Consider the following 25,050-nt stretch of genomic DNA (forward strand, 5'->3'; position numbering starts at 1 on the left):
CTGAATGACCATCTGATCAGACTCTTAACCCCTCCCCTTTCTACTACCGTAGCCTCAAACAACATTTGATTAATGCTTTATCCTGTGACATATGTTTACAGCACCGACCACACACACACCATTCATAACTATGTGCCTTAGCCCCATTAGCCTACATCTCTCAGGTACACCGCAGCTGCTGCCCACTAAGAAATACACACAACGCCAGTAACGCTGCTCAAATGCCGATAGTGTTCGCTGTCCAACTTCAGAACAGGTGCAGAGATCCCAGCTTTTATCCTAGTTTACTCATTTACTCCAAGTTTCGTCCTTTAGTCCTAGTTTAAGTACGTAACCAGATAAGGTTGAGAAGAACTGTGCTCTGACCTGAGGGTCCTCTTGGTCGTCACTCCCTGTGGTTGAGAGCCTTTTAGTGGGGGTGGTCGTTTCCTCTCCTCGGCGTTCTCCCTGCTGGTGAGGGGCTTTTAGGGGGCTGTGTCTGAGGTGGCTGGCCCTGTGAGTTATGGAGGTCCTGGACCTGGCATTGTTTTGTAGCTGAGGAATGGGCAGGGCGCTGTGCACCGGTTTGGGCAGTCCCGACTTCATCTTAGAGGCGACCAGAATGGCCGGCATTTTCCGCTCTTTCTTTCAGAGCACGTCTCAGAAACCACTCAACACTCACATACTCACACACACACATGCAAGCACTCACACTCTCTCTCTCTCTTTTTAATTGTCTAAGAAGGTTAGCCAAAATGCAGGCTTACGCTCACACAGAGGTTCCACAGCTGGGGTAGGTCAGCCTGTATACACACATGTACAACAGAAGACTCTATGTGGCACAAACACTCACAAACACACACACCCACACACACTCACACACACAGTCCAAAAGTAAACCTTTCGATGAGAACAACTCCCTCTGACAGGCTGCCAAGTCACATCCTTCTCTGGGTTTTAACGAGGTTCTGGAACCATCCACAGCGATGAGCACGTTCTTCTGGGTTCCTCCCCCCACCTGTTTTGTTCCAGAGGTACAGTACAGCGTAACAGTAACTGTAGTGTTCCCTGGTCCTGGATTAATCAGGCGCTGTTCTCACATCAGTCCCTCAATGCGTGAAAAAGGAAAGCCCAGTCTCAGAGACTGTCCAGTAGCAGAGAGAAGAAGAATCCAGTCTCAGAGTCTGTCCAGTAGCAGAGAGAAGAATAAACCAGTCTCAGAGTCTGTCCAGTAGCAGAGAGAAGAATAAACCAGTCTCAGAGTCTGTCCAGTAGCAGAGAGAAGAAGAATCCAGTCTCAGAGTCTGTCCAGTAGCAGAGAGAAGAAGAATCCAGTATCAGAGTCTGTCCAGTGGCAGAGAGAAGAAGAAACCAGTCTCAGAGTCTGTCCAGTAGCAGAGAGAAGAAGAAACCAGTCTCAGAGCCTGTCCAGTAGCAGAGAGAAGAAAAAAAACAGGATAGGCTATAGGCGGAGATGGAAACGACTGTGAATGCGATGCATAGTTCAGAAAGATTAGAGCTCTGTTTGGCCAGGCAGGGAGCAGATGTGTATTAGAGACTCTAATGACTAAAGATCGTTGGGTGGCTGCCTGGTGGGACGTACAGTAGTATCCTCCTCCTCCCTCAGCGTGTCAAGTAGTCAATACAGACAGCCTGGCCAGCCAACGCAGTCATCACATGATGGCACAGCACCACAAACAACATTTATCCCAGTCTCTCTCTCTCTCTCTCTCTCTCTCTCTCTCTCTCTCTCTCTCTCTCTCTCTCTCTCTCTCTCTCTCTCTCTCTCTCTCTCTGTGTATCTCTCTCTCTCTCTCTCTCTCTCTCCTCCCTCTCTCACCCCCCCTCTCTCTGTAAGGAGAGCACACTGATAACGTGAAGTGGGAGAGGAGCCCTATCTGACACTATTACAGTGATAATGTGAAGTGGGAGAGGAGCCCTATCTAACACTATTACACTGATAATGTGAAGTGGGAGAGGAGCCCTATCTAACACTATTACACTGATAATGTGAAGTGGGAGAGGAGCCATATCTAACACTATTACACTGATAATGTGAAGTGGGAGAGGAGCCCTATCTAACACTATTACAGTGTGTTGTTCTAACTGGCCCAGTGCCCAGACTGTTGTATAAAGGAGAGGGGGAGTGCTGGGTTGGTTCTGCTGATCTCTGCAGCAGGGGAGGGGCTCCAGTACTGGTGCCCCCCTCCCTGGGCTTTATGTTTCCCACAGCTTGGAACTCAACTGTTAACACCCCAGTGCCAGAACAGTAAACCAATAACTTTCATTTTGATGTGCATAAGGATGAATATGACATTGTCAAGTGCTTTTCTATGTTCTTTGTAAGTCTGTACAGTTGATTCTCAGTGTCATGTAAACATTAGTCAGCAGACTGAGCCTGGGAGATGTGTTATTATTCAGAGCCAGCCCTGACAGAAGCTTTGTGAGTTTCAAATAGTGCTGCAGCCAGCAGTTCCTCCAGCCGGTGGATTGAACCCTGTAATCCCTGTGGGTGCAAGTACAACAGAACTCTCTCTACTGCCGTGTGTCAACACAAACCATGAGCTTTTCATACTCCTCTAAAAGGACACTCTATCCTCCCTGCCTGTGAAAGCAAAGGTCACACTAATCGAAGGTCATGTAATCTGGAGAAATCACAGGCTAATCGCTAATCCACTGGACAATCGGGTAACCCAAAGACCCCTTTATTAATGGTCAGTGACACTCATAGGCTTACCAGTGACTATGTACTGTACAGCAGTCAACCCTCCACTCAGTTCACTCTCATGCACTGTCATCTGTATTCTGTACAGACCTAGCTAGGTTGCCTTCGTTTCTATCCGACACACCTGGCTGAAAAACAACTTCCATATTGATTGAAAAGCATGTGTATTGATCGTACAGTGCATAATATAAATGAATGTGCTTTAGAGGTCTATGAGTGCATGCTACTACAATGTTGACGTATGTGACTGCCTCGTCAGGTGAGGTGAAGGCCTCATCCCCACTGTGTGTGTTTATGTTCGTGACGACTCAAACCTTCACCTCACTGATCACCCGGGTGACACAGTGACCCGCTGTGTTGTAGCGTCTCTGATAGGGTCTTATAAAACTGTTACCAACATATTAAAAATAACAATGAATGACATATTTTCATTAAAACATTATTTTGATAAATAAATTCATACAATTCCACCAGAAGATATAGACCGGACAAAAATCTGTTGCTACAGACGCCACCCAGTCGTTAATTATTTTTGAAAAGCTGCTAAGCAAAAGGACTGGTCGTCCGTTCTAAACTAAATGTTTACTATGCAGGTTGGTTAACACTCTTGCCACTTGCAAACTAGCTAGCCAACTTCAGCTAACTCAGTCACGTCACATAGTGAACTTGGATTGATAGTATACTAGCTGCATTTTGGTTGGAACGCTGCTAGTCAACCCGATTAGAAATCAAGGGCTGATTTTCATTATGGACCACTCCTCTGACCACATTAGTGACTTATTCCATTCCTGAGAGAGCGAGAGAAGGGGGGGGGGGGATAAGCCACTTCCAGATGGTCTCTGGGCACCTGCTCAAATCTAACGGACAACATACTGTGCTGTTCTGGGCCAGACCCATTGGCTTGGTGATAACATTGGGAGCTTAAGACTGCAGGACATCAGAAGGTTTTAAATCCTGAACCCTCTCATCCTTCTATGTGCCACAACACAGGGGTAGGAAGATCCAGTCACCTCAATCCTGCCAGCCAATGAGTTTAGAATTAACGGAAAGGTGGATGCTACAAAACCACCAACCTGTCCGTCAATGTGCGTGAGCACTACAGACAAAATCCTTTGTATGCAGCTGAGAGCTGAATGAATTAGCTAAAGGAAAGCTGAATGAATGCATGTCTGTGAATGTCTGCACACGCATGTGTGCAAAAAAATAAAAAATACAGACCAGCATCCTTTGTGTCTTTTCTTTCCAAAACACTATTTCTATCAATTCAATTTCAATTCAATTCAAGATTCTTTATTGGCATGGGAAACATATGTTAACATTGCCAAAGCAAGTGAGGTAGATAATATACAAAAGTGAAATAAACAATAAAACTTAACAGTAAACATTACACATACAGAAGTTTCAAAACAATAAAGACATTACAAATGTCATGTTATGTATACACTATACAGTGTTTTAAAAATGGTTAAAGTACACAAGAGAAAATAAATAAGCATAAATATGGGTTGTATTTACAATGATGTTTGTTCTTTACTGGTTGCCACAAATCTTTCTGCAATGATTGCAGACTGTGGTATTTCACCCAGTAGATATGGGAATTTATCAAAATTGGGGATGTTTTCAAATTCCTTGTTGATCTGTGTAATCTGATGGAAATATGTGTCTCTACTGTGGTCATACATTGGGCAGGAGGTTAGGAAGTGCAGCTCAGTTTCCACCTCATTTTGTGGGCAGTGTGCACATAGCCTGTCTTCTCTTGAGAGCCATGTCTGCCTACGGCAGCCTTTCTCAATAGCAAGGCTATGCTCACTGAGTCTGTACATAGTCAAAGCTTTCCGTAAGTTTGGGTCAGTCACAGTGGTCAGGTATTCTGCCACTGTGTACTCTCTGTTTAGGGCCAAATAGCATTCTAGTTTGCTCTGTTTTTTTTTGTTAATTCTTTCCAATGTGTCAAGTAATTATCATTTTGTTTTCTCATGATTTGGTTGGGTCTAATTGTGCTGCTGTCCTGGTGCTCTGTGGGGTGTGTTTGTGTTTGTGAACAGAGCCCCAGGACCAGCTTGCTTAGGAGACTCTTCTCCAGGTTCATCTCTCTGTAGGTCCTTTTAGGTGAATGTAGAATTTAACGTCTCTTTTCTGGATTTGGATAATTAGCGGGTATCGGCCTAATTCTGCTCTGCATGTATTATTTGGTGTTCTACGTTGTACACAGAGTATGCGGAATTCTGCATACAGAGTCTCAATTTGGTGTTTGTCCCATTTTGTGAAATCTTGGTTGGTGAAATCTTGGTTGGTGAGCGGACCCCAGACCTCACAACCGTAAAGGGCAATAGGCTCTACGACTGATTCAAGTATTTTTAGCCAGATCCTAATTGGTATGTTGAATTTTATGTTCCTTTTGATGGCATAGAATGCCCTTCTTGCCTTGTCTCTCAGATCGTTCACAGCTTTGTGGAAGTTACCTGTGGTGCTGATGTTTTTTTTGTGTGCTCTAGGGCAATGGTGTCTAGATGGAATTTGTATTTCTGGTCCTGGCGACTGGACCTTTTTGGAACACCATTATTTTGGTCTTACTGAGATTTACTGTCAGGGCCCAGGTTTGGTAGAATCTGTGCAGAATATCTAGGTGCTGCTGTAGGCCCTCCTTGGTTGGTGACAGAAGCACCAGATCATCAGCAAACAGTAGACATTTGACTTCAGATTTTAGTGGGGTGAGTCCGGGTGCTGCAGACTTTTCTAGTGATCAGTCCTTGGTTCCAAATATTGGGGAAGGTGCCTGTCACGGTCGTCCTCCTCTTCATCTGAAGAGGAGAGGCGAGAAGGATCGGAGGACCAAAATTCGGCGTGGTATGTGTTCATCATGAATTTTAATAAAGAAAACACTGAACACTGAAACACTATACAAAAACAATAAACGAAATAACAACCGTGAAGCTAATGAGAACTGTGCTGAAAGAAGCAATCAACATAGACAATCACCCACAAACAAACAGTGCAACCCAGGCTACCTAAGTATGATTCTCAATCAGAGACAACTAATGACACCTGCCCCTGATTGAGAACCATACTAGGCCGAAACATAGAAATCCCCAAATCATAGAAAATCAAACATAGACTGCCCACCCCAACTCACACCCTGACCATACGAGATAATGAATACAAAACAAAGGAAATAAAGGTCAGAACGTGACAGTGCCAGAGCTAAGGATGATGTTAAAGAGTTTTGGTATAGCCAATTGGAATTTGTTGTCTGTATATTTGATAATTTCATTAAGGAGTGTTTTTATTTTGTCCTGTAGCTCATTCAAGGTAATTGGAGAATCCAGTGGGTTCTGGTCGTCTTTAATAGTTGATTCTAAGATTTGTATTTGATCCTGTATATGTTTGCTCTTTATTCTTTGTTATAGAGCCAAAAAGATTGAAGAAGTGGTTTACCCATACATCTCCATTTTGGATAGATAATTCTTTGTGTTGTTGTTTGTTTAGTGATTTCCAATTTTCACAGAATTGGTTAGTCTATGGATTCTTCAATTACATTGAGCTGATTTCTGATATGCTGTTGCTTCTTTTTCCGTTGTGTATTTCTGTATTGTTTTAGTGATTCACTACAGTGAAGGTGTAGACTCGGGTTTTCCAGGTCTCTATGTTTTTGGTTGGATAGGTTTCTCAATTTCTTTCTTAGATTTTTGCATTCTTCATCAAACCATTTGTCATTGTTGTTCATTTTCTTCGGTTTTCTATTTGAGATTTTTAGTTTTGATAGGGAAGCTGAGGGTCAAATATACTGTTAAGATTTTCTACTGCCAAGTTTACTCCTTCACTATTACAGTGGAACGTTTTATACCCAGGAAATTGTCTAAAAGGGATTGAATTTGTTGTTGCCTAATTGTTTTTTGGTAGGTTTCCAAACTGCATTCCTTCCATCCATAGCATTTCTTAATGTTACTCAGTTCCTTTGGCTTTGATGCCTCGTGATTGAGTATTTCTCTGTTCAAGTAGACTGTGATTTTGCTGTGGTCTGATAGGGGTGTCAGTGGGCTGACTGTGAACGCTCTGAGGTCAGTGATAAAGTAGTCTACAGTATTACTGCCAAGAGATGAACTATAGGTGTACCTACCATAGTAGTCCCTACCAAGCCTACCATTGACTATGTACATACCCAGTGTATGACAGAGCTGCAGGAGTTGTGACCCGTTTTTGTTGGTTATGTTGTCATAGTTGTGCCTAGGGGGGCATATGGGGGAGGGAATGCTAACACCTGGGAGGTTGACTTTCTGCTGGGGGTGGCTCGTCTGTGGGGTTATATAATGAAGAGGTCTGGTCTGACCCACTCAGGGTGGGGGTATCTTTCTCAAGGGAGAGCTTCTCCTGCTGGGCTAATTCTTTGATTAGGTGAAAGTCTAGCTGAAACGGTTTGGGGTTACCCTGTACCATTACTGTTCCAGATTTATATTAGCTGACTCAGAGTCCTCGTTGTCAAGTATCCGGAGTTTCCACCCCTCGTTAACCCCCCCTCTCTTAACAAAGGGGTAGTGTGCTTATATAGCACTGTGCCATGCCAGAGGATGGTTTGTGTAGAATATAAGGTTGCTGATGTTCCCATTTTTGTAATAGTCAGCAAAACGTGTCTCTTGATTTTCCATAAGGAGCTTAATTTTGTCATCTTTTCTTGCCTTATCATTCTTTACATACACAGGGTACTGTATTTTAATTACCTCTGAACAGCAGGAGGCAGCTTCTAAGGCCTCTCCATTTGGTTGGAGTAGACTGTGCGACTCTCCTGCCATTGTTGGGCTAAAGGGTTTTGACACCTCTCACTTGACACGTCAGTGCTAATTGAAGCTGTATCAAGCTTGGCAGCCTTATGTTAGCATTCAGTCCTTATAAAGTAATGTAATGTTATTTTTCTTCTTGGCTTTTGGAAATAAAATATAGTTTCAGACTAAACATTACTCACTCAGTTCCAGGTTGGGTGGTGTTTTCAGGTTTCTGTTGTTTTCCAGAGAATTTGCTGTATAGAATAATAATCCTTGGTAGTTGTAAAACTTCCAGGTGATTCCGTAATTCCGTCCAAAATCAGGTTGTAGGTTTTGAGTTTTGATTTGAAGTGAAGGTTATGTTGTAGAGGGTAGCATCCTCTATATGTTCCTGACAAAAAAATCCAAGTTTATCTAATTCTAAATCTTTATTTTTTAAGAAAATGCAGAAAAATGCAGGAGCTCATCTGATCATGACATCTAGCATGCTCTCTCTATCTTGATTCTAACCAGACGGGTCACTCAACCGAGACTGCTCTCCGCACTGCCAAAGCCGACTCTCTCTCCTCTGTACTCTTCCTCCTAGATCTATCCTCTGCCTTCGACACCATGAACCATCAGATCTTCCTCTCGCATCCTACCTGGCAGGCCGCTCCTACTAGGTGACGTGGAGAGGATCTGTGTCTGCACCACGTACTCTCACTACTGTCCTCCAGGTTCTCGGTTCTGGGTCCTCTCCTCTTCTCTCTATACACCAAGTCACTCGGCTCCGTCATATCCTCATATGGTCTCTCCTATCCTTGCTATTTGGATGACAGCTACTTTTTTCCTTCTGACACCCAGGTAGCGACACACATCTCTGTGTGCTTGGTAAACATCTCAGCTTGGATGTCCGCCCGCCACATCGAGCTCAACCTCGACAAGACGGAGCTGCTCTTCCTCCCGGGAAAGGCCTGCCTGTTCAAAGACCTCTCCATCACAGTTGACAACTCCATGGTGTCCCCATCCCAGAGTGCAAAGAACCTTGGCGTGACACTGGACAACACTAGGTTGTTCTCTGTAAACATCAAAGCAGTGACTCGCTCCTTCAGGTTCATGCTCTTCAACATCCATAGAGTACGACACTACCTCACACAGCAAGAGGCGCAGGTCCTAATCCAGGAACTTGTCATCTCCTATCTACACTACTGCAACTTGCTGTTGGCTGGGCTCCCTGCTTGTGCCATCAAACCCTTGCATCTTGTCCAGAACTTTGCAGCCCACCTGGTGTTCAACCTTCCCAAGTTCTCCAACGTCACCACATTCCTCTGCACACTCCACTGGCTTTCAGTCAAAGCTCACATCCAATACAAATCATGGTACTTGCCTAATTAACAGCAAGAGCAACTGCCCCTCCCTACCTTCCGGCCCTGCTCAAACCCTACACCCCAACCCCAGTATTTCGTTCTGCCACATTTGGTCTCTTGGCACTCCTTTTTTCGCCCCTACTAGCACTGACTTTGCTGATAGCTAATTTATTGAGGGAAAATGTATTTGTGACCCGTTTCAGGATACTAGGCATATGTCACGGGTCACTACTTCACACGGGAGCCATTTCAACTTGTTTTTTTATTTTCATCAAAATGCATTTTTAGCAGAAATGCCTTCTGGAACATGTGAACTTTCATGTGCCTTAATAACGAACTTGTAAGCCATCTGTAAATATGAATCAAATTGATAAATTATTAGCCTAGTTGGTTTAGCCACAGAAAAAGAAGGGCATCCGTGACAGGGAGAAGTGTCTATCCATGATGTATAGGGGTAAGATAGTCTAGCTAGCTACATTTTCACATATTACATGTTTCTCATTTTGACAAAGTCGTTTTCATTTCAAGTTAAAGTGGCTCGCTAGCTAATGTTACGTGTATGATCTTATTATTCGTATCTCAGAGCCATTAGCTTGGCTAGTTATAGCGTAATGTTAGCTAGCTAACATTGAACCTGGTTGGTTAGCTACCTGCAGATTCATGCAGGGTAGTAACGTCCTGAGTTGGGATTATGGTTCATTGTTTACCTAGCTAGCTAGCTACATGTTTTAACAAAAAACTCCACTATGCAAGTAACCATTTCGGGTGTGTTCGTAAATTCTGTAAGGTCTGGCCATCTACTCCGATTTCAAAGCACTCTCGTCTGAGTGTGCCAGAGCACAGAATAACTGATGAATTTTCAAACGTTCAGCACCCGTTGAATATGGCCGGTGTCGGTAAACGTTGGCAAAAAAGCATAATTAATTTGTTGCAAGCAGCAAAGTTACAGTCACCAGCGCTCTGAATAACATAAAAACAGCCTAACCAGCTCTGCTAGGGTGAGTGAAATGGTCAGAGTGGGGTGTTCTCTCATTTGTGTCTGGAAGTAGCTAGCAAGCTAGCCAATGTATAGCAAGTTAGCTTGGGTGTTTGACTGCCGTTGTGAGGTCAGAACACTTGGATCAACACTACTCATAGGCCAGAGTGTCCAGTGTGCACTCTGAACGCTCACTGGATTTACAAACGGACAATCTGACAGCACAGTTACAGTCACCAACGCTCTAGATAACATAAAAACAGCCTAACCAGATCTGCTAGGGTGAGTAGTGTTCAGTGAGCTGTTCTGTCATTTGTAGCTAGAAAGTTAGCCAGTTAGCTTGGGTTCTTGACTGGTGTTGTTAGTACAGAACACAATTGCAAATTTTGCTACAAAATAATGAATCAAGGCGGTTGGTCACATTTGACTGAGAGATATGTGTTTGTCCTTCCTAGCTATCTTAAGGTGAATGCATTAACTGTAAGTCGCTCTGGATAAGAGCGTCTGTTAAATTACTAAAATGTATACTGAACAAAAATATAAATGCAACATGTAAAGTGTTTGTCCCATGTTTCATGAGCTGAAATAAAAGATCCCAGAAATGTTCGATTAGCACAACAAGCTTATTTATCTCTGAGCACAAATATGTTTATATCCCTGTTAGTGACTATTTCTCGTTTGCCAAGAAAATCAATCCACCATGACAGCATGATCATTACATAGGTGCACCTTGTGCTGGGGACAATAAAAGGCCACTCTAAAATGTGCAGTTTTGTCACACAACACAATGCCACAGATGTCTAAAGCTTTGGGGGGAGCTTTCAATTGGCATGCTGACTGCAGGAATGTTCACCAGAACGTTTGCTAGAGAATTGATTGTTATTTTTTTACCATAAGCCGCCTCCAAAGTCGTTTTAGAGAATTTGGCAGTAAATTTAACCAGCCGCACAACCGCAGACCACTACAGCCCACATCCAGCTTCTTCAACTGTGGGGTTGTTTTAGACCAGGCACTTGGACAGCTAATGAAAATGAGGAGTATTTCTGTCTGTAATAAACCCATTTGGGGAAAATGTATTCTGATTGGTTGGTCCTGGCTCCCAAGTGTGTGGGCCTATGTCCTCCCAGGCTCACCCATGGCTGCACCCCTGCCCAGTCATGTGAAATTTTAAATTTTGACCTTTATTTAACTAGGCAAGTCAGTTAAGAACAAATTCTTATTTTCAATGACGGCCTAAGAACAGTGTGTTCTTGTGTGTTCAGGGGCAGAATGACAGATTTGTACCTTGTCAGCACAGGGATTTGAACTTGCAACCTTCACCGTTACTAGTCTACCACTCTAACCACTAGGCTACCCTGAAATCCATAGATTAGGGCCTAATTCATTTATTTCAATTGACTGATTTCCTTATATGAACTGTAACTCAGTAAAATCTTTGAAATTGTTGCATGTTGCATTAACATTTTTATTCAGTATAAATGTAAATAGAGGGGAAATCAAATAGACTCTGTGAATGTGGCCCATTAACCCCTACACACTTGATTTGGCTGCAATTCCACATCTGAATTTAAATAACTTTTTTTGCTGGATGGTTGAAAGGTCAACATCAATCAGACTACATCAGAAGTTATGCCAACCTTACTCTTACAATAAGAGCCATGGGATCTTTAGCCCTCAGCCCTGGTGAGTCCCACTTCCACCATGGCATTTTGGGTTTTAAACGCAGTAAAAAGGCAGCAGATGGCACCCTGGCAACATTGTTTATTCCACTTTCATGAAAATCCCATGATTAAATTACAAGCTGAGTGCCCAGTCAGCAAACAATCCCCTTAAGGGCTTAGGTGGCAGCAGGGCAGGATGGCGCTACCACTATTGGGTCAGTAAGCCAGGGCTCTCTGTCGCCTCCACAGTTCATCTCCTCTCTGACGGGCATCTACACACCGTAGACTATCCGTAAAGTAGAGAATCGTGCACATTGGGACCTTAGCTGTCGGGAAGAAAGGCACAGAAAAATCACATCCGTAGCCACTCTGATATTTACTGCTCAGTTTCAGAAGCTCTTTAACAAGAGGCGCTAGACGAGATAGATGACATGAACACCAGACCATCAATGATCTTCACAGATGAGACTGGCCAGAGAAAATCTGAGAGAAAGGACAGAACTGTGAAATCTTTTGGAGGAAAGAATGTTCCAGATCTTGGACTCAGATATCCCCTCTTCTCTACCCCACAGGAAAAAGCCAGTCCAAGATTGAGTGGCTGAGCTGAGAAGCTTTTAATATATCACTCTATCAATAACATATGTTGCTAAATTGACTGGTCCACGGGCCATAATTTCATGCCAAGAGAATGATCTCCTTTCATTGAGCCAGACTGCTGCACTTCCCATCATAAATCCATAGATGAGTCTCAGTGGTTGAAGAGAGATCTGACTTATTGAGATGAGCTACTATGGCTGTATTTAATCATCATATTAAACTCAACTAATGGAGTAAGAGCCTGGTAAGTTATGAGCAAAGTGACATCCCTACTCCTCTTCCTGCTGAAACAAAGCACAGTATTTAACACCATTATGTCTGACATCTTACAGACTGATGGAGTTGTATAACTAAATGGTCTAGATAAAGCCAAGCACACATCTGTCCCTCTCTGGCAGAGGTCCAGGGCTTTGATTGGGCTGAAGAGCTTAGGAGGAGCCTTCAAGTCATACCTGATGCACAAGACAGAGCATCACTACCACATCATTCTAGTCATATACAGAGAGATTGATGTCTGAATGGAGGCTTCAAGTAGGTACAGTAGGTGATAGGCACAGAGCATGTTCACTGGAGGGAAGCACACCTTATTGTACACCACCTGTTCTGTATCCTCCAACGCCTCAATCCACTTACAGACCTCATATCAACATCACTGCCACAGCAGAGTGATGTACTACAGGGATAGGGCAGCAGCAGACTTGAATGGTAAACAACCTCCACAAGCTGTTTCCAACATTAAGTGGCTTACATGTCTAATATTAAACATTATGAGCATCCAATTACAGTGCATTCGGAAAGTATTCAGACCCTTAGACCCTTTCCACATTTTGTTGCGTTACAGCCTTATTCTAAAATGAATTAAATTGTTCGTTTTTTCTCATCAATCTGCACACAATACCACATAATGACAAAGGAAAAACATGTTTTTAGAAATTGTTGCAAATTCAAGATGCCACCATGACCACATAAGATTAAACAAGTCAGCCAAATGATGGGATTTCTGTTTGTTGTTAAGGTTTTCTTCAGGTGAAGGAGAAGCGGACCAACATGCAGCGTGGTTATTTCGATACATGTTTAATAAAAGATAAACACGACCAATACACGTACCGTGAAAACCTAAACAGCCTATTCTGGTGCAAACTAACACAGAGACAGGAATAATCACTCACGAAACACTCAACGAATATGGCTGCCTAAATATGGTTCCCAATCAGAGACAACGATAAACACCTGCCTCTGATTGAGAACCACTCTAGGCAACCATAGACTTACCTAGAAAACTCTATTATACCACAATCCCAATACCTAGAAAAACCCCAAGACAAAACACACCACATAAATAACCCATGTCACACCCTGGCCTGACCAAAATAATACAGAAAAAAACAAAATACTAAAACCAGGGCATGACATTTGCCCTTCTATGTTTTCCCATTACGGACTCTTGACTAAAGTCATTCAGTACCCTGGACCACAGTATGGTCTGACATGACTTTAATATTATGTCTATACTAGACCTAGTGACTGTAGTGGGCGCTGGGTGGATGTTGGAGTGGAGGAAACACACAAAGCCCTAAAATATTATCATGGATAGACTGATGCAACACAGATCTGAGGACATCTTATGTTAATACTAAACCATGACTAAGTAATATATAGTATGTTTAGCTAACTTTTTATGCTTAATGTAATACGTATTGAATGTCATGTTATATAATTACATAAAATCATCCCTAATATTACTATACATTCCTTTTGTTGTTGTAAATGCCCTTTTTAATGTTGCACACTTCCTTCTCCTTCTGTCTTCCCCCTCATTAACATCCCCTGCCTCCCCTTGCCTCTTCCCTGTCTACTGTACCCATGAGGAGGAGAGGAGTTTGGCGTATAAGTGCAGCACAGCATTTGTTTATGGATGTTTTTCCCTGTCATTATCATCACCAACCCTGATCCTATGGTTATATGTAAGCTCTTCGCAGAGGCAATCTACACCGGTCAGCCTCATCTACACCGGTCAGCCTCATCTACACCGGTCAACCTCATCTACACCGGTCAACCTCATCTACACCGGTCAACCTCATCTACACCGGTCAACCTCATCTACACCGGTCAACCTCATCTACAACGGTCAACCTCATCTACAACGGTCAGCCTCATCTACACCGGTCAGCCTCATCTACACCGGTCAGCCTCATCTACACCGGTCAGCCTCATCTACTCCGGTCAGCCTCATCTACTCCGGTCAGCCTCTTCTACACCGGTCAGCCTCATCTACTCCGGTCAGTCTCATCTACTCAGGTCAGCCTCATCTACTCCGGTCAGCCTCTTCTACACCGGTCAGCCTCATCTACTCCAGTCAGCCTCTTCTACACCGGTCACCCTCTTCTACACCGGTCAGCCTCTTCTACACCGGTCAGCCTCTCCTACACCGGTTAGCCTCTCCTACACCGGTCAGCCTCATCTACACCGGTCAGCCTCTTCTACACCGGTCAGCCTCTTCTACACTGGTCAGCTTCATCTACACCTGTCAGCCTCTCCTACACCGGTCAGCCTCTTCTACACCGGTCAGCCTCTTCTACACCAGTCAGCCTCTCCTACACCGGTCAGCCTCTTCTACACCGGTCAGCCTCTCCTACACCGGTCAGCCTCTTCTACACCCGTCAGCCTCTTATACACCCGTCAGGCTCATCTACACCGGTCAGCCTCATCTACACCGGTCAGCCTCATGTACACCGGTCAGCCTCTCCTACACCGGTTAGCCTCTCCTACACCGGTCAGCCTCATCTACACCGGTCAGCCTCTTCTACACCGGTCAGCCTCTCCTACACCGGTCAGCCTCTTCTACACTGGTCAGTCTCTTATACACCGGTCAGGCCCATCTACACCGGTCAGCTTCATCTACACCGGTCAGCCTCATCTACACCGGTCAGCCTCTTCTATACCGGTCAGCCTCATCTACACCGGTCAGCCTCATCTACACCGGTCAGCCTCATCTACACCGGTCAGCCAGGCAGGGTAGCCTAGTGGTTAGAGCATTGGACTAGTAACCGGAAGGTTGCAAGGTCAAACCCCCGAGCTGACAAGGTACAAATCTGTCGCTCTGCCCCTGAACAGGCAGTTAACCCACTGTTCCTAGGCCGTCATTGAAAATAAGAATTTGTTCTAAACTGACTTGCCTGGTTAAATAAAGGTAAAATAAATGAGGCATAGAACAAACAGAATATAATGTGCTGAGCAAACAAGACTAACTTCTTCATCTAATGAAAGGGTCCCAGTTGTCAACTCCTTCAGTTGCATCACTATAATTAAATCAAATTGTATTTGTCATATGTGCCGAATGCAACAGGTGTAGACTTTACTGTGAAATGCTTACCTTACAAGCCTTTAACCAACAATGCAGTTCAAGAAATAGATTTAAGAAAAATATTTTCAAAATAAACTAAAGTGAAAAAAAAGTATAATAATAAAAACAAAAAGTAACACAATAAAATTACATTCCAAAAACGAGGCTATATACAGGGGGTACCAGTACCGAGTCAATGTACAGGTTTGTCGAGGTAATTTGTGCTGTGGTACAGGTTAGTCGAGGTAATTTGTGCTGTGGTACAGGTTAGTCGAGGTAATTTGTGCTGTGGTACAGGTTAGTCGAGGTAATTTGTGCTGTGGTACAGGTTAGTCGAGGTAATTTGTGCTGTGGTACAGGTTAGTCGAGGTAATTTGTGCTGTGGTACAGGTTAGTCGAGGTAATTTGTGCTGTGGTACAGGTTAGTCGAGGTAATTTGTGCTGTGGTACAGGTTAGTAGAGGTCATTTGTGCGGTGGTACAGGTTAGTAGAGGTAATTTGTGCTGTGGTACAGGTTAGTAGAGGTAATTTGTGCTGTGGTACAGGTTAGTAGAGGTCATTTGTGCTGTGGTACAGGTTAGTCGAGGTAATTTGTGCTGTGGTACAGGTTAGTAGAGGTCATTTGTGCGGTGGTACAGGTTAGTAGAGGTCATTTGTGCTGTGGTACAGGTTAGTCAGGTAATTTTCCACTCTGTGGCTCTTCATTATTGACAACGGGCAGTATTACTACCTATTTGAGCCAGGTGAGGGCAGCATACACTGGTCATTCCCTTGTTCAGAGAACTGGGCTTCCTTATCACGCTGGCAACAAGGTTACAACCCCTTGTTGGATTGACAGTAAACTCAAAAAATACATATTTGTTTGAATTGAAGGAGTACTTCTCCCACATTATCTCTTCCCTTGAGTCAACTGCTATTTCTATCTCGATGTTCTACCTCTATGTTCTATCTCTATGTTATTTATCTATGTTCTACCTCTAGGTTCTATCTCAATGTTCTGCCTCTATTTTCTATCTCGATGTTCTACCTCTATGTTCTATCTCAATGTTCTATCTCAATGTTCTGCCTTGATGTTCTACCGCTATGTTCTATCTCGATGTTCTATCTCGATGTTCTACCTATATATTCTCTCTATGTTCTATCTCATGTTCTACCTCTAGGTTCTATCTCAATGTTCTACCTCTAGGTTCTATCTCAATGTTCTACCTCTATGTTCTATCTCAATGTTCTACCTCTATGTTCTATCTCTAAGTTTATATGTTTGAATACAAATTACCTCAGTGAAATAATACAAGATAGATTTCCTTTTATTACAATTCAAATCCATCTTGAAGTTCCGCACAGTGTGAGTGCTGACTGAACACAAGAGGCTGAAAATATTTGTGAATGGACCTAGGGCTGGGCGATATGGCCAAAATATCATCAGGGTATTTTTCAAAATTTTTACGATGTGACGGTATTTGATGTTTTGACTAATGAACGTTCTAAATTTGATTTATGAGTAGTGCGTGACCCTAGAACTTTTATTAGCTAATTAGCTAGCCAGCTAACTGGAGAATAGTATTAGTGGCTAACACGATTTAGCTTAACTTGCTAAGAAAATACAAACTTTTGCAGAAACACAAACTGATATTGTAATTATAGAACGCTTGTGGATTTATATTAAGATCAAAGTGGAAACAACATCGTTGTCATCAACATTGTTGCATGTGCTGTATTGACCACGCAGACTGAACGAAAGTGTCTCGTGGTCAAGCAACAACAAATGCGCTCCTTGAGTAACAGGGGGTGGGACTAGGTCTGTGTGGAAAGCGGCACGGAGAGAGAGCGGAGAGGGGTGACTCAAGTAAACTATAAAAATGGACGTTACGCAAGGTGTATCACATTTAACAAACCAAACATTCAAATACCGTTATAGAAGGTAAAGTAAAAACCCAACCCAATCTTGTCTCATCGCTACAACTCCCGTACGGGCTCGGGAGAGACGGAAGTTTGAAAGTCATGCGTCCTCCGATACACAACCCAACCAAGCCGCACTGCTTCTTAACACAGTGAGCATCCAACCCGGAAGCCAGCCGCACCAATGCTACCATCAAGAGCACCTTGACTGGCTGCGTCATTGGTATGGTAAATGCACCACCCTTGACCGCAAAACGCTACAGAGGGCAGTGCGGACAGCCCAGTAAATCATTGGGGCCAAGCTCCCTGCCATCCAGGACCTCTATATCAGATGGTGGTAGAGGAAGGCCCAAAAAATTACTAAACTCATTCTTGTGTATTTTAGTCCTCTTGTGTTACAATTTTAATTTTTATAATAATTTTTAACACTGCATCGTTGTGAAGGGCTTGTAAGCAGGCATTTCACTGTTTAAGTACAATTAGCTTAACCAGGTATTCTAAATGACCCTTCATTCCTTTCACAACTACTTGAATAATGCAATAATTACAACCCTCTAAAACAACTACTTTGTCACGTCCTGACCTTAGTTCCTTTTTTATGTCTCTATTTTAGTTTGGTCAGGGTGTGAGTTGGGGTGGGCAATCTATGTTTTTGTTCTATGTTTTGTATTTCTGGTTTTGGCCTGGTATGGTTCCCAATCAGAGGCAGCTGTCAATTGTTGTCTCTGATTGAGAACCCTACTTAGGCAGCCTGTTTTCCCACTATGATTTGTGGGTAGTTATTTTTGTTGCACCTTTACAGAACTGTTCGTTTGTCGGTTTGTTGTTTTTGTTCAGTATTCATCTTTATTAAAATTATTTTGAATACGTACCACGCTGCACTTTGGTCCTCTTCTCCTTCTCCTTGAATAATGCAATAATACAACCCTCTAAAACAACTACTTGAATAATGCAATAATACAACCCTCTAAAACAACTACTTGAATAATGCAATAAAACACACTCAAACATTCACAGAAATGTACAGTGCAGACGCTCAAATAACCTCTCCCAGAGCACACAAATCAGACACACAAACAGAAGAATGCACATTCAGCTGGTATTCGATTTTTGTCAATTTAGTTAGTGTCTGTAAACCTGGCCAGACCTTGTGGCCTTCTGCAGTCTCTCCAGTCACCTGGTGTGATTGTGGAGCATTGCAGGGGCCTCATCTATTATTTAGCTCTGCAAAGCCTTGGAGGGAGGGAGACATGGAGGTGGGGGGCCATGGAGGGGGGAGCCTTGGAGGGATCCAGGGAGGGGGGAGCCAGGGGGAGGCTGCCCTTTGAAAACACATCACCATGAGGAGGTTCTCATACAATCTCCTCAGACACACACTTATTTATTTATAAAAGGGCCTAGTCTCATTCCACCTCCCAAACTAGAGAGAGCGAGAGAGAGGGAGGAAAGGAGGGAGGGAATGAAGGAAGGGGGATAGAAAGAGAGAGAAAGACCGAGATAAAGAGAATAAAAGAGGGAGTGATGGGTCGAGTTGCCAGGAACACAAATAAAAATTCCATCTAGACACCGTTGCACTAGAGCATATTAGCGCCACAGGTAACTTCCACAAAGCTATGAACGAGCTGAGAGACAAGGCAAGAAGGGCATTCTATGCCATCGAAAGGAACATACAATTTGACATACCAATTGGGATCTGGCCAAAAACACTTGAATCAGTTATAGAACCCATTGCCATTTATGGTTGTGTGGTTTGGGGTCCGCTCACCAACCAAGAATTCACAAAATGGGACAAACACCACATTGAGACTCTGCATGCAGAATTCTGCAAAAAAATATCCTCTGAGTACAACGTAAAACACCAAATAATGGATGCAGAGCAGAATCAGGCCAATACCCGCTAATGATCAAAATCCAGAAAAGAGCCATTCAATTCTACAACCACCTAAAAGGAAGTGATTCCCAAACCTTCCATAACAAAGCCATCACCTACAGAGAGATGAACCTGGAGAAGGCTGCCCTAAGCAAGCTAGTCCTGGGGCTCTGTTCACAAACACAAACACACCCCACAGAGCCCCAGGACAGCAACACAATTAGACCCAACCAAATCATGAGAAAACTTGACACATTGGAAAGAATTAACAAAAAAACAGAGCAAACTAGAATGCTATTTGGCCCTAACAGGGAGTACACAGTGGCAGAATACCTGAGCACTGTGACTGACCCAAATGTAAGGAAAGCTTTGACTATGTACAGACTTAGTGAGTATAGCCTTGCTATAGAGAAATTACGCCGTAGGCAGACCTGGCTCTCATGAGAAGACAGGCTATGTGCAAATTGCCCACAAAATGAGGTGTAAACTGAGCTGCACTTCCTAACCTCCTGCCAAATGTATTACCATATTAGAGACACATATTTCCCTCAGATTACACAGATCCACAAAGAATTTGAAAACAAAACCAATTTTGATAAACTCCTATATCTACTGGGTGAAATACCACAGTATGCCATCACAGCAGCAAGATTTGTGACCTGTTGCCACAAGAAAAGTGAAGAACACACACCATTGTAAATACAACCCATATTTAAGTTGATTTATTTCCGCTTTTGTACATTAACTATTTGCATGTCGTTTCAACACTGTATACAGCCATAATTTGAGATCTGAAATATCTTTATTATTTTGGAACTTCTGTGTCTGTAATGTTTACTGTTAATTTGTATTGTTTATTTAACTTAGTTTATTATCTACTTTACTTGCTTTGGCAATGTTAACATATGTTTCTCATGCCAATAAAGCCCTTGAATTGAAATTGAATTGATAGAGACAGAGAAATAGAGGGAGAAGGGTAGAAAGGGAGAGGAGGGGGGTAAATAACATCCCCTGTTTCCATACACCCCAGACTACAGCCTCATAGAGAAGGACCATGCCCGCTCAGGGTAGAATTAAATTCACCACTCTGTTCCTCCTTCATCCTCCTTTCTTCTCTCCCTGTCTGACTAGTCATTCCCTACCAAGGTTTTATCACAGCCCTGTGATACAGTATTACATGGACAGACCTTACCAGAGTTGATGAGATTACAGCACAACAAAAGAGTTGTAATAAAAATCTTGACGGGTCCTGTATTATTGCCTCAGCCTGTGAGGTTAATGAACTGAGAATTGAACAGTTTCCCTTTATTTGGTTATTTCGGTTTGGTAAGTCATTGGTAAGTCATTAGTAACCCAGAACTGCCACAGTGCCACAGCTATCATTGATTGACTTGGATGCATGAACCTATTAAAAATAGCTAGCTATCTTTTACCAATCTGATATGCAGAGATGTGCTTGACATGCAGTCAGCCAAGAGAGCAACTCAGTATTAAGTGGCCAGCCCAAGCCATCACTCCTCATTCATTTGGCAAATAGGAATATCTAATCAACTCGTTAGCAGGTCTTCTTGATTTGTATTTGTGTTTTAAATGTGCAGCTCACACTCCACACATCCCCTCAGTTGAGGAAATAACAGCAAATAACAGCTCTTACCAAACAATTGGCAAACATTCCCTACTTACATACCACTTCTCCCAGTTTACTCAATACTTGAATGTGCTCCTTTTCTAAGAGGATGAGAGGCCAGTTGTGTGGTTTGGTAGTCACGCTCAGGGCTGACACCCACACCCACTCATGCACTGAATTAGACTACACTTCACTAGTCAAAAATGTCCTTAAAGCTGAAGTGACAGTGCAAGGTGTGACCCGAAACAAGTGGCTGCACAGAGGCTGAGCTGTTAAAGGGCACAGCTCTGGCATGGCCTGCCTGCCTCACACAACACCATGCAGTCTGCTCTGATCACATCAGCACTACAGCCTTCTACCACAGAGCTCACAGAGACCCCAGAGCTCACAGAGATCCCAGAGCTCACAGAGCTCACAGAGATCACAGAGCCCACAGAGCACAGAGCACACAGAGATCCCAGAGATCACAGAGATCCCAGAGGTCACAGAGATCACAGAGCCCACAGAGATCCCAGAGCCCACAGAGCACACAGAGATCCCAGAGCTCACAGAGATCACAGAGCTCACAGAGATCACAGAGCACAGAGCACACAGAGATCCCAGAGATCCCAGAGGTCACAGAGCCCACAGAGATCACAGAGCACAGAGCACACAGAGATCCCAGAGCTCACAGAGATCACAGAGCCCACAGAGATCACAGAGCACAGAGCACACAGAGATCCCAGAGCTCACAGAGATCACAGAGCACACAGAGATCCCAGAGCTCACAGAGATCCCAGAGCCCACAGAGATCACAGAGCACACAGAGATCCCAGAGCTCACAGAGATCACAGAGCCCACAGAGTTCACAGAGCACAGAGATCACAGAGCTCACAGAGATCACAGAGCACAGAGCACACAGAGATCCCAGAGCTCACAGAGATCACAGAGCACACAGAGATCAGAGAGCCCACAGAGATCACAGAGCACACAGAGATCCCAGAGCTCACAGAGATCACAGAGCCCACAGAGTTCACAGAGCACAGAGCACACAGATATCCCAGAGCTCACAGAGATCAGAGCTCACAGAGATCACAGAGCACAGAGCACACAGAGATCCCAGAGCCCACAGAGATCACAGAGCACAGAGCACACAGAGATCCCAGAGCCCACAGAGATCACAGAGCACAGAGCACACAGAGATCCCAGCCCCGGCAGGAACACAGAGGAAAGGAAAGGGAGTAAAAGATAGAGAAAGCAATGAGGAGGAGAACAGAACAACCCTCTGCGCTGTTGCACTAGACATGTCCTTACCTTGAGGGACAGAGCGAGAGAGAGCGACAGACTGACAGAGAGATAGAGAGACAGAGAGAGTGAAAGAGAGAGAGAGACAAACAGACTGACTGACAGAGAGAACAAGAGAGAGAGAGAGGGAGTGAATGAAGTTGAACCATGTGTCCAATGAGGGAATGAAAACGATGTACCATTATTGCGATCATGACCCTGTCCATCAAAACGTAACACCAGGTCGGTAATAAAAACATGTCGCTTCACTCAGCAAACATCTACCTCAGGGCACAAGAAAGGTCATGCTACACCGAAGACCAGACTTCAACATCCCCTCCATCTGCCATTAGAACACAGACATAATCCAGTGTACCAGAGGCTGGATTCTCCTAGCCTGGACCCAGATCTGTTCGTGCGGTCTCGCCAACTCCTATGGTCATTACATCACGCATGGCAGGACAAATAGGTCCGAAATCAGGTCAGGATTCTCCTAGGTTAGGTTTTGTGGACGGTAACCCAACAGCAGAAGCTGTCCTCCCCTGACTGCAGTTGGTTGGGTTGCCTGGGTGCTAAGCTCCCTGACAGGCAGTTATCTCAATGCCAGGTCAGAGGCAACATGGCAGATTACAGGCAATACATGAGCCAATCTAGCAGATTACAGCTGTAATCCACTGTCTCCTGACACTCAGGGTCTGAGATGCTAATGTGGGTGTCTATCTGGCTCCTTCCTTTCCTCTCATATGAGCACCATAGGTCAGGAACGTATGGTGTGCAGCGTTAAAACCATAAAGGAATTTAGCCACTGCAGTTTATATTTTACCAATGAGTGGAAGATAATTCATTGAGTGTAAGTATTTCAAATATGATACATGTATTTCCATCTATCTCCTGAGGGGAACCAGTAGCCTAGTACAAGGCTGTAACATTAGTGAAATCCACTCTGCTTTAGGCAGTGAGCACGAGGGGTTAACTTAACTCTCCACCTGCTCAGAGTTAGCAAGCATGGTTTTCATGTGTTGGACGCCATTCCATTCGCTCCGTTCCAGCCATTATTATGAGCCGTCTTCCCCTCAGCAGCCTCCACTGGTGGAAATAGTTCAGCCTTAGGCTGCGCCTTCAATAGAACTGTAGAGCACTTCAGCCATTAGCATTGATTTTACGGTGTTACATTATGGAAATTCTGCATACACAGAATCAGGCGTACGATTACAATTCTACACCATAATTAATGTTAATGAGCAAACTAGGTGCAAGCCTTTCTTAATGCATTATCCACATGTTCAGAATAGCATACAATGTATGGCAACAAGGAAGGACCTACATTGTAGTCATCAACAGTGTCATGAAATGTATACAATATAATAATTATTGAAAAAGTAACAACAAAAAAACAAATGGGGGGAGGGCTAAATTTAAACACACACACACACACACACACACACACACACACACACACACACACACACACACACACACACACACACACACACACACACACACACACACACACACACACACACACACACACACACACACACACACACACACACAGCTGGTTAGTGGATCACAACCCTCCGTGCTAATCTCTTGCAGTGAAGAAAGGAAAGGAGACATTTGCATTACAATAGGGGCGAGAGAGAGAATCGAGGGAGAGAGATAGAGAGAGACACACATATTTCCCTCAGATTACACAGACCCACAAAGATTTCAGGGCAACTCAGTCACCTGAGTACTGAAGGGTAAACAGGCAACACATAGGACCTCCTACACTGTAGCAAGTGTGAACAATGTGAATCACCTGAAGAGGTTCCTCTCACTAGTCTCCACCCAGCTAAACCACTGCCGTTCCACTGGGACTTCCAGACCTCCACAGTGGAGCAGTAGTAGCCAGCCAGAATGTATTACAGCAACCTGATGTGAAGACAGGGTTTGCTATTCTTATTGCAATATTCATAAGGAGATGATGTCAACTAGACATCCCTGCTTCTCTGGGGTGAGGCTTCCCTCTCTTGAAAGCAGTAATCCAGGTCACCTCAAAATTACAGGGGGAAGAAATGTGTAGCTACTAGCTAGCTGCTACTGCTGTGCTGAGCAACACATGGTGGTCTGGAGTTACTACAATAATGCTGTTACAGAGTCCCAAGGCACAGGTAACAGGAATGCGTGGATGAAGGATGTACGGGGCTAATGATCATTTAAGTAGCACGTTGGGGTCACCAAAATAGGGTAGTTGGAACAAAGGTCTCTGCCTTACAGACGTTCCTCAATTCGTTCCACAGTATCTGGGGCTCTTCCACGTTCACTGGGAAATGAATACTCTGTTTTACATGTTAATTACTTCCTCCAATTGCAGCTTGACTGCTGGTCATCAATAACCCAACCTAGGTGACATCTCCCATTATCACACAGTAGGAGGACAGGCAGGGGGAAGACCTGCATAAATGTGACTGTCAGCTTATCTTTATTTCTTCACCCTGTTGTTGCAAGACAAGGTTTAAAAAGGCTTCGAAGGTTTGTAGTTTCCACTTTTACATTTCTGATTTGATTTGCCCTAGCTAAAAATGTCCATTCATTATAATCCACAGGATAATTCACATTTCCTTTTGCTGCAGGAGTATTTTGCTGTGAGAAACTGGTCAAATTAAGATCCTACATCTTTAGGCGCAGAGGTCTAAGGCACTGCATCTCAGACCTTGGTTCGATTCCAGGCTGTATCACAACTGGCCGTGATTGAGAGTCCCATAGGGTAGGTCACAATTGGCCCAGCGTCGTAGGGTTTGGCCGGTGGAGGCCGTCATTGTAAAATAACAATATGTTCTTAACTGACTTGTCTAGTTAAATAACGGTTAAAGAAATAAAAGAATGAAATAACGTTGCAGCAGTCTGGAACTCGGTCATAACTCTGTGGAGCAGATAGTGGTTGATCAAATAGAAAGTGAGGTTTAGACACCAGGGTTGATCTATCTATTGTACAGTATATCAAACAAGGGAAGGGCATATTCAG

General features: G+C 43.8%; 1 protein-coding gene across 10 annotated transcripts in view; it reads right to left on the bottom strand.

Moving 5' to 3' along the window:
* LOC124033928 (neuron navigator 2-like) overlaps positions 1 to 25,050 on the bottom strand; it is a 179,579-nt gene that overhangs the window by 130,952 nt on the left and 23,577 nt on the right. For 3 of the 10 annotated variants that reach the window (XM_046346437.1, XM_046346446.1, XM_046346401.1), the window contains exon 1: positions 367 to 1,552. The exons of 1 other annotated variant lie outside the window; for it this stretch is intronic. In XM_046346437.1, the coding sequence (XP_046202393.1) occupies positions 367 to 612 (246 nt within the window). In that variant the 5' untranslated portion in view covers positions 613 to 1,552. Of the gene's footprint in view, positions 1 to 366; positions 1,554 to 25,050 lie in introns of those variants that run through there. 6 more of the 10 variants (XM_046346418.1, XM_046346390.1, XM_046346467.1 and 3 more) reach the window with 4 other exon arrangements.

The sequence above is a fragment of the Oncorhynchus gorbuscha genome, linkage group LG01, assembly GCF_021184085.1.
Source record: "Oncorhynchus gorbuscha isolate QuinsamMale2020 ecotype Even-year linkage group LG01, OgorEven_v1.0, whole genome shotgun sequence".
NCBI lineage: Eukaryota > Metazoa > Chordata > Actinopteri > Salmoniformes > Salmonidae > Oncorhynchus > Oncorhynchus gorbuscha.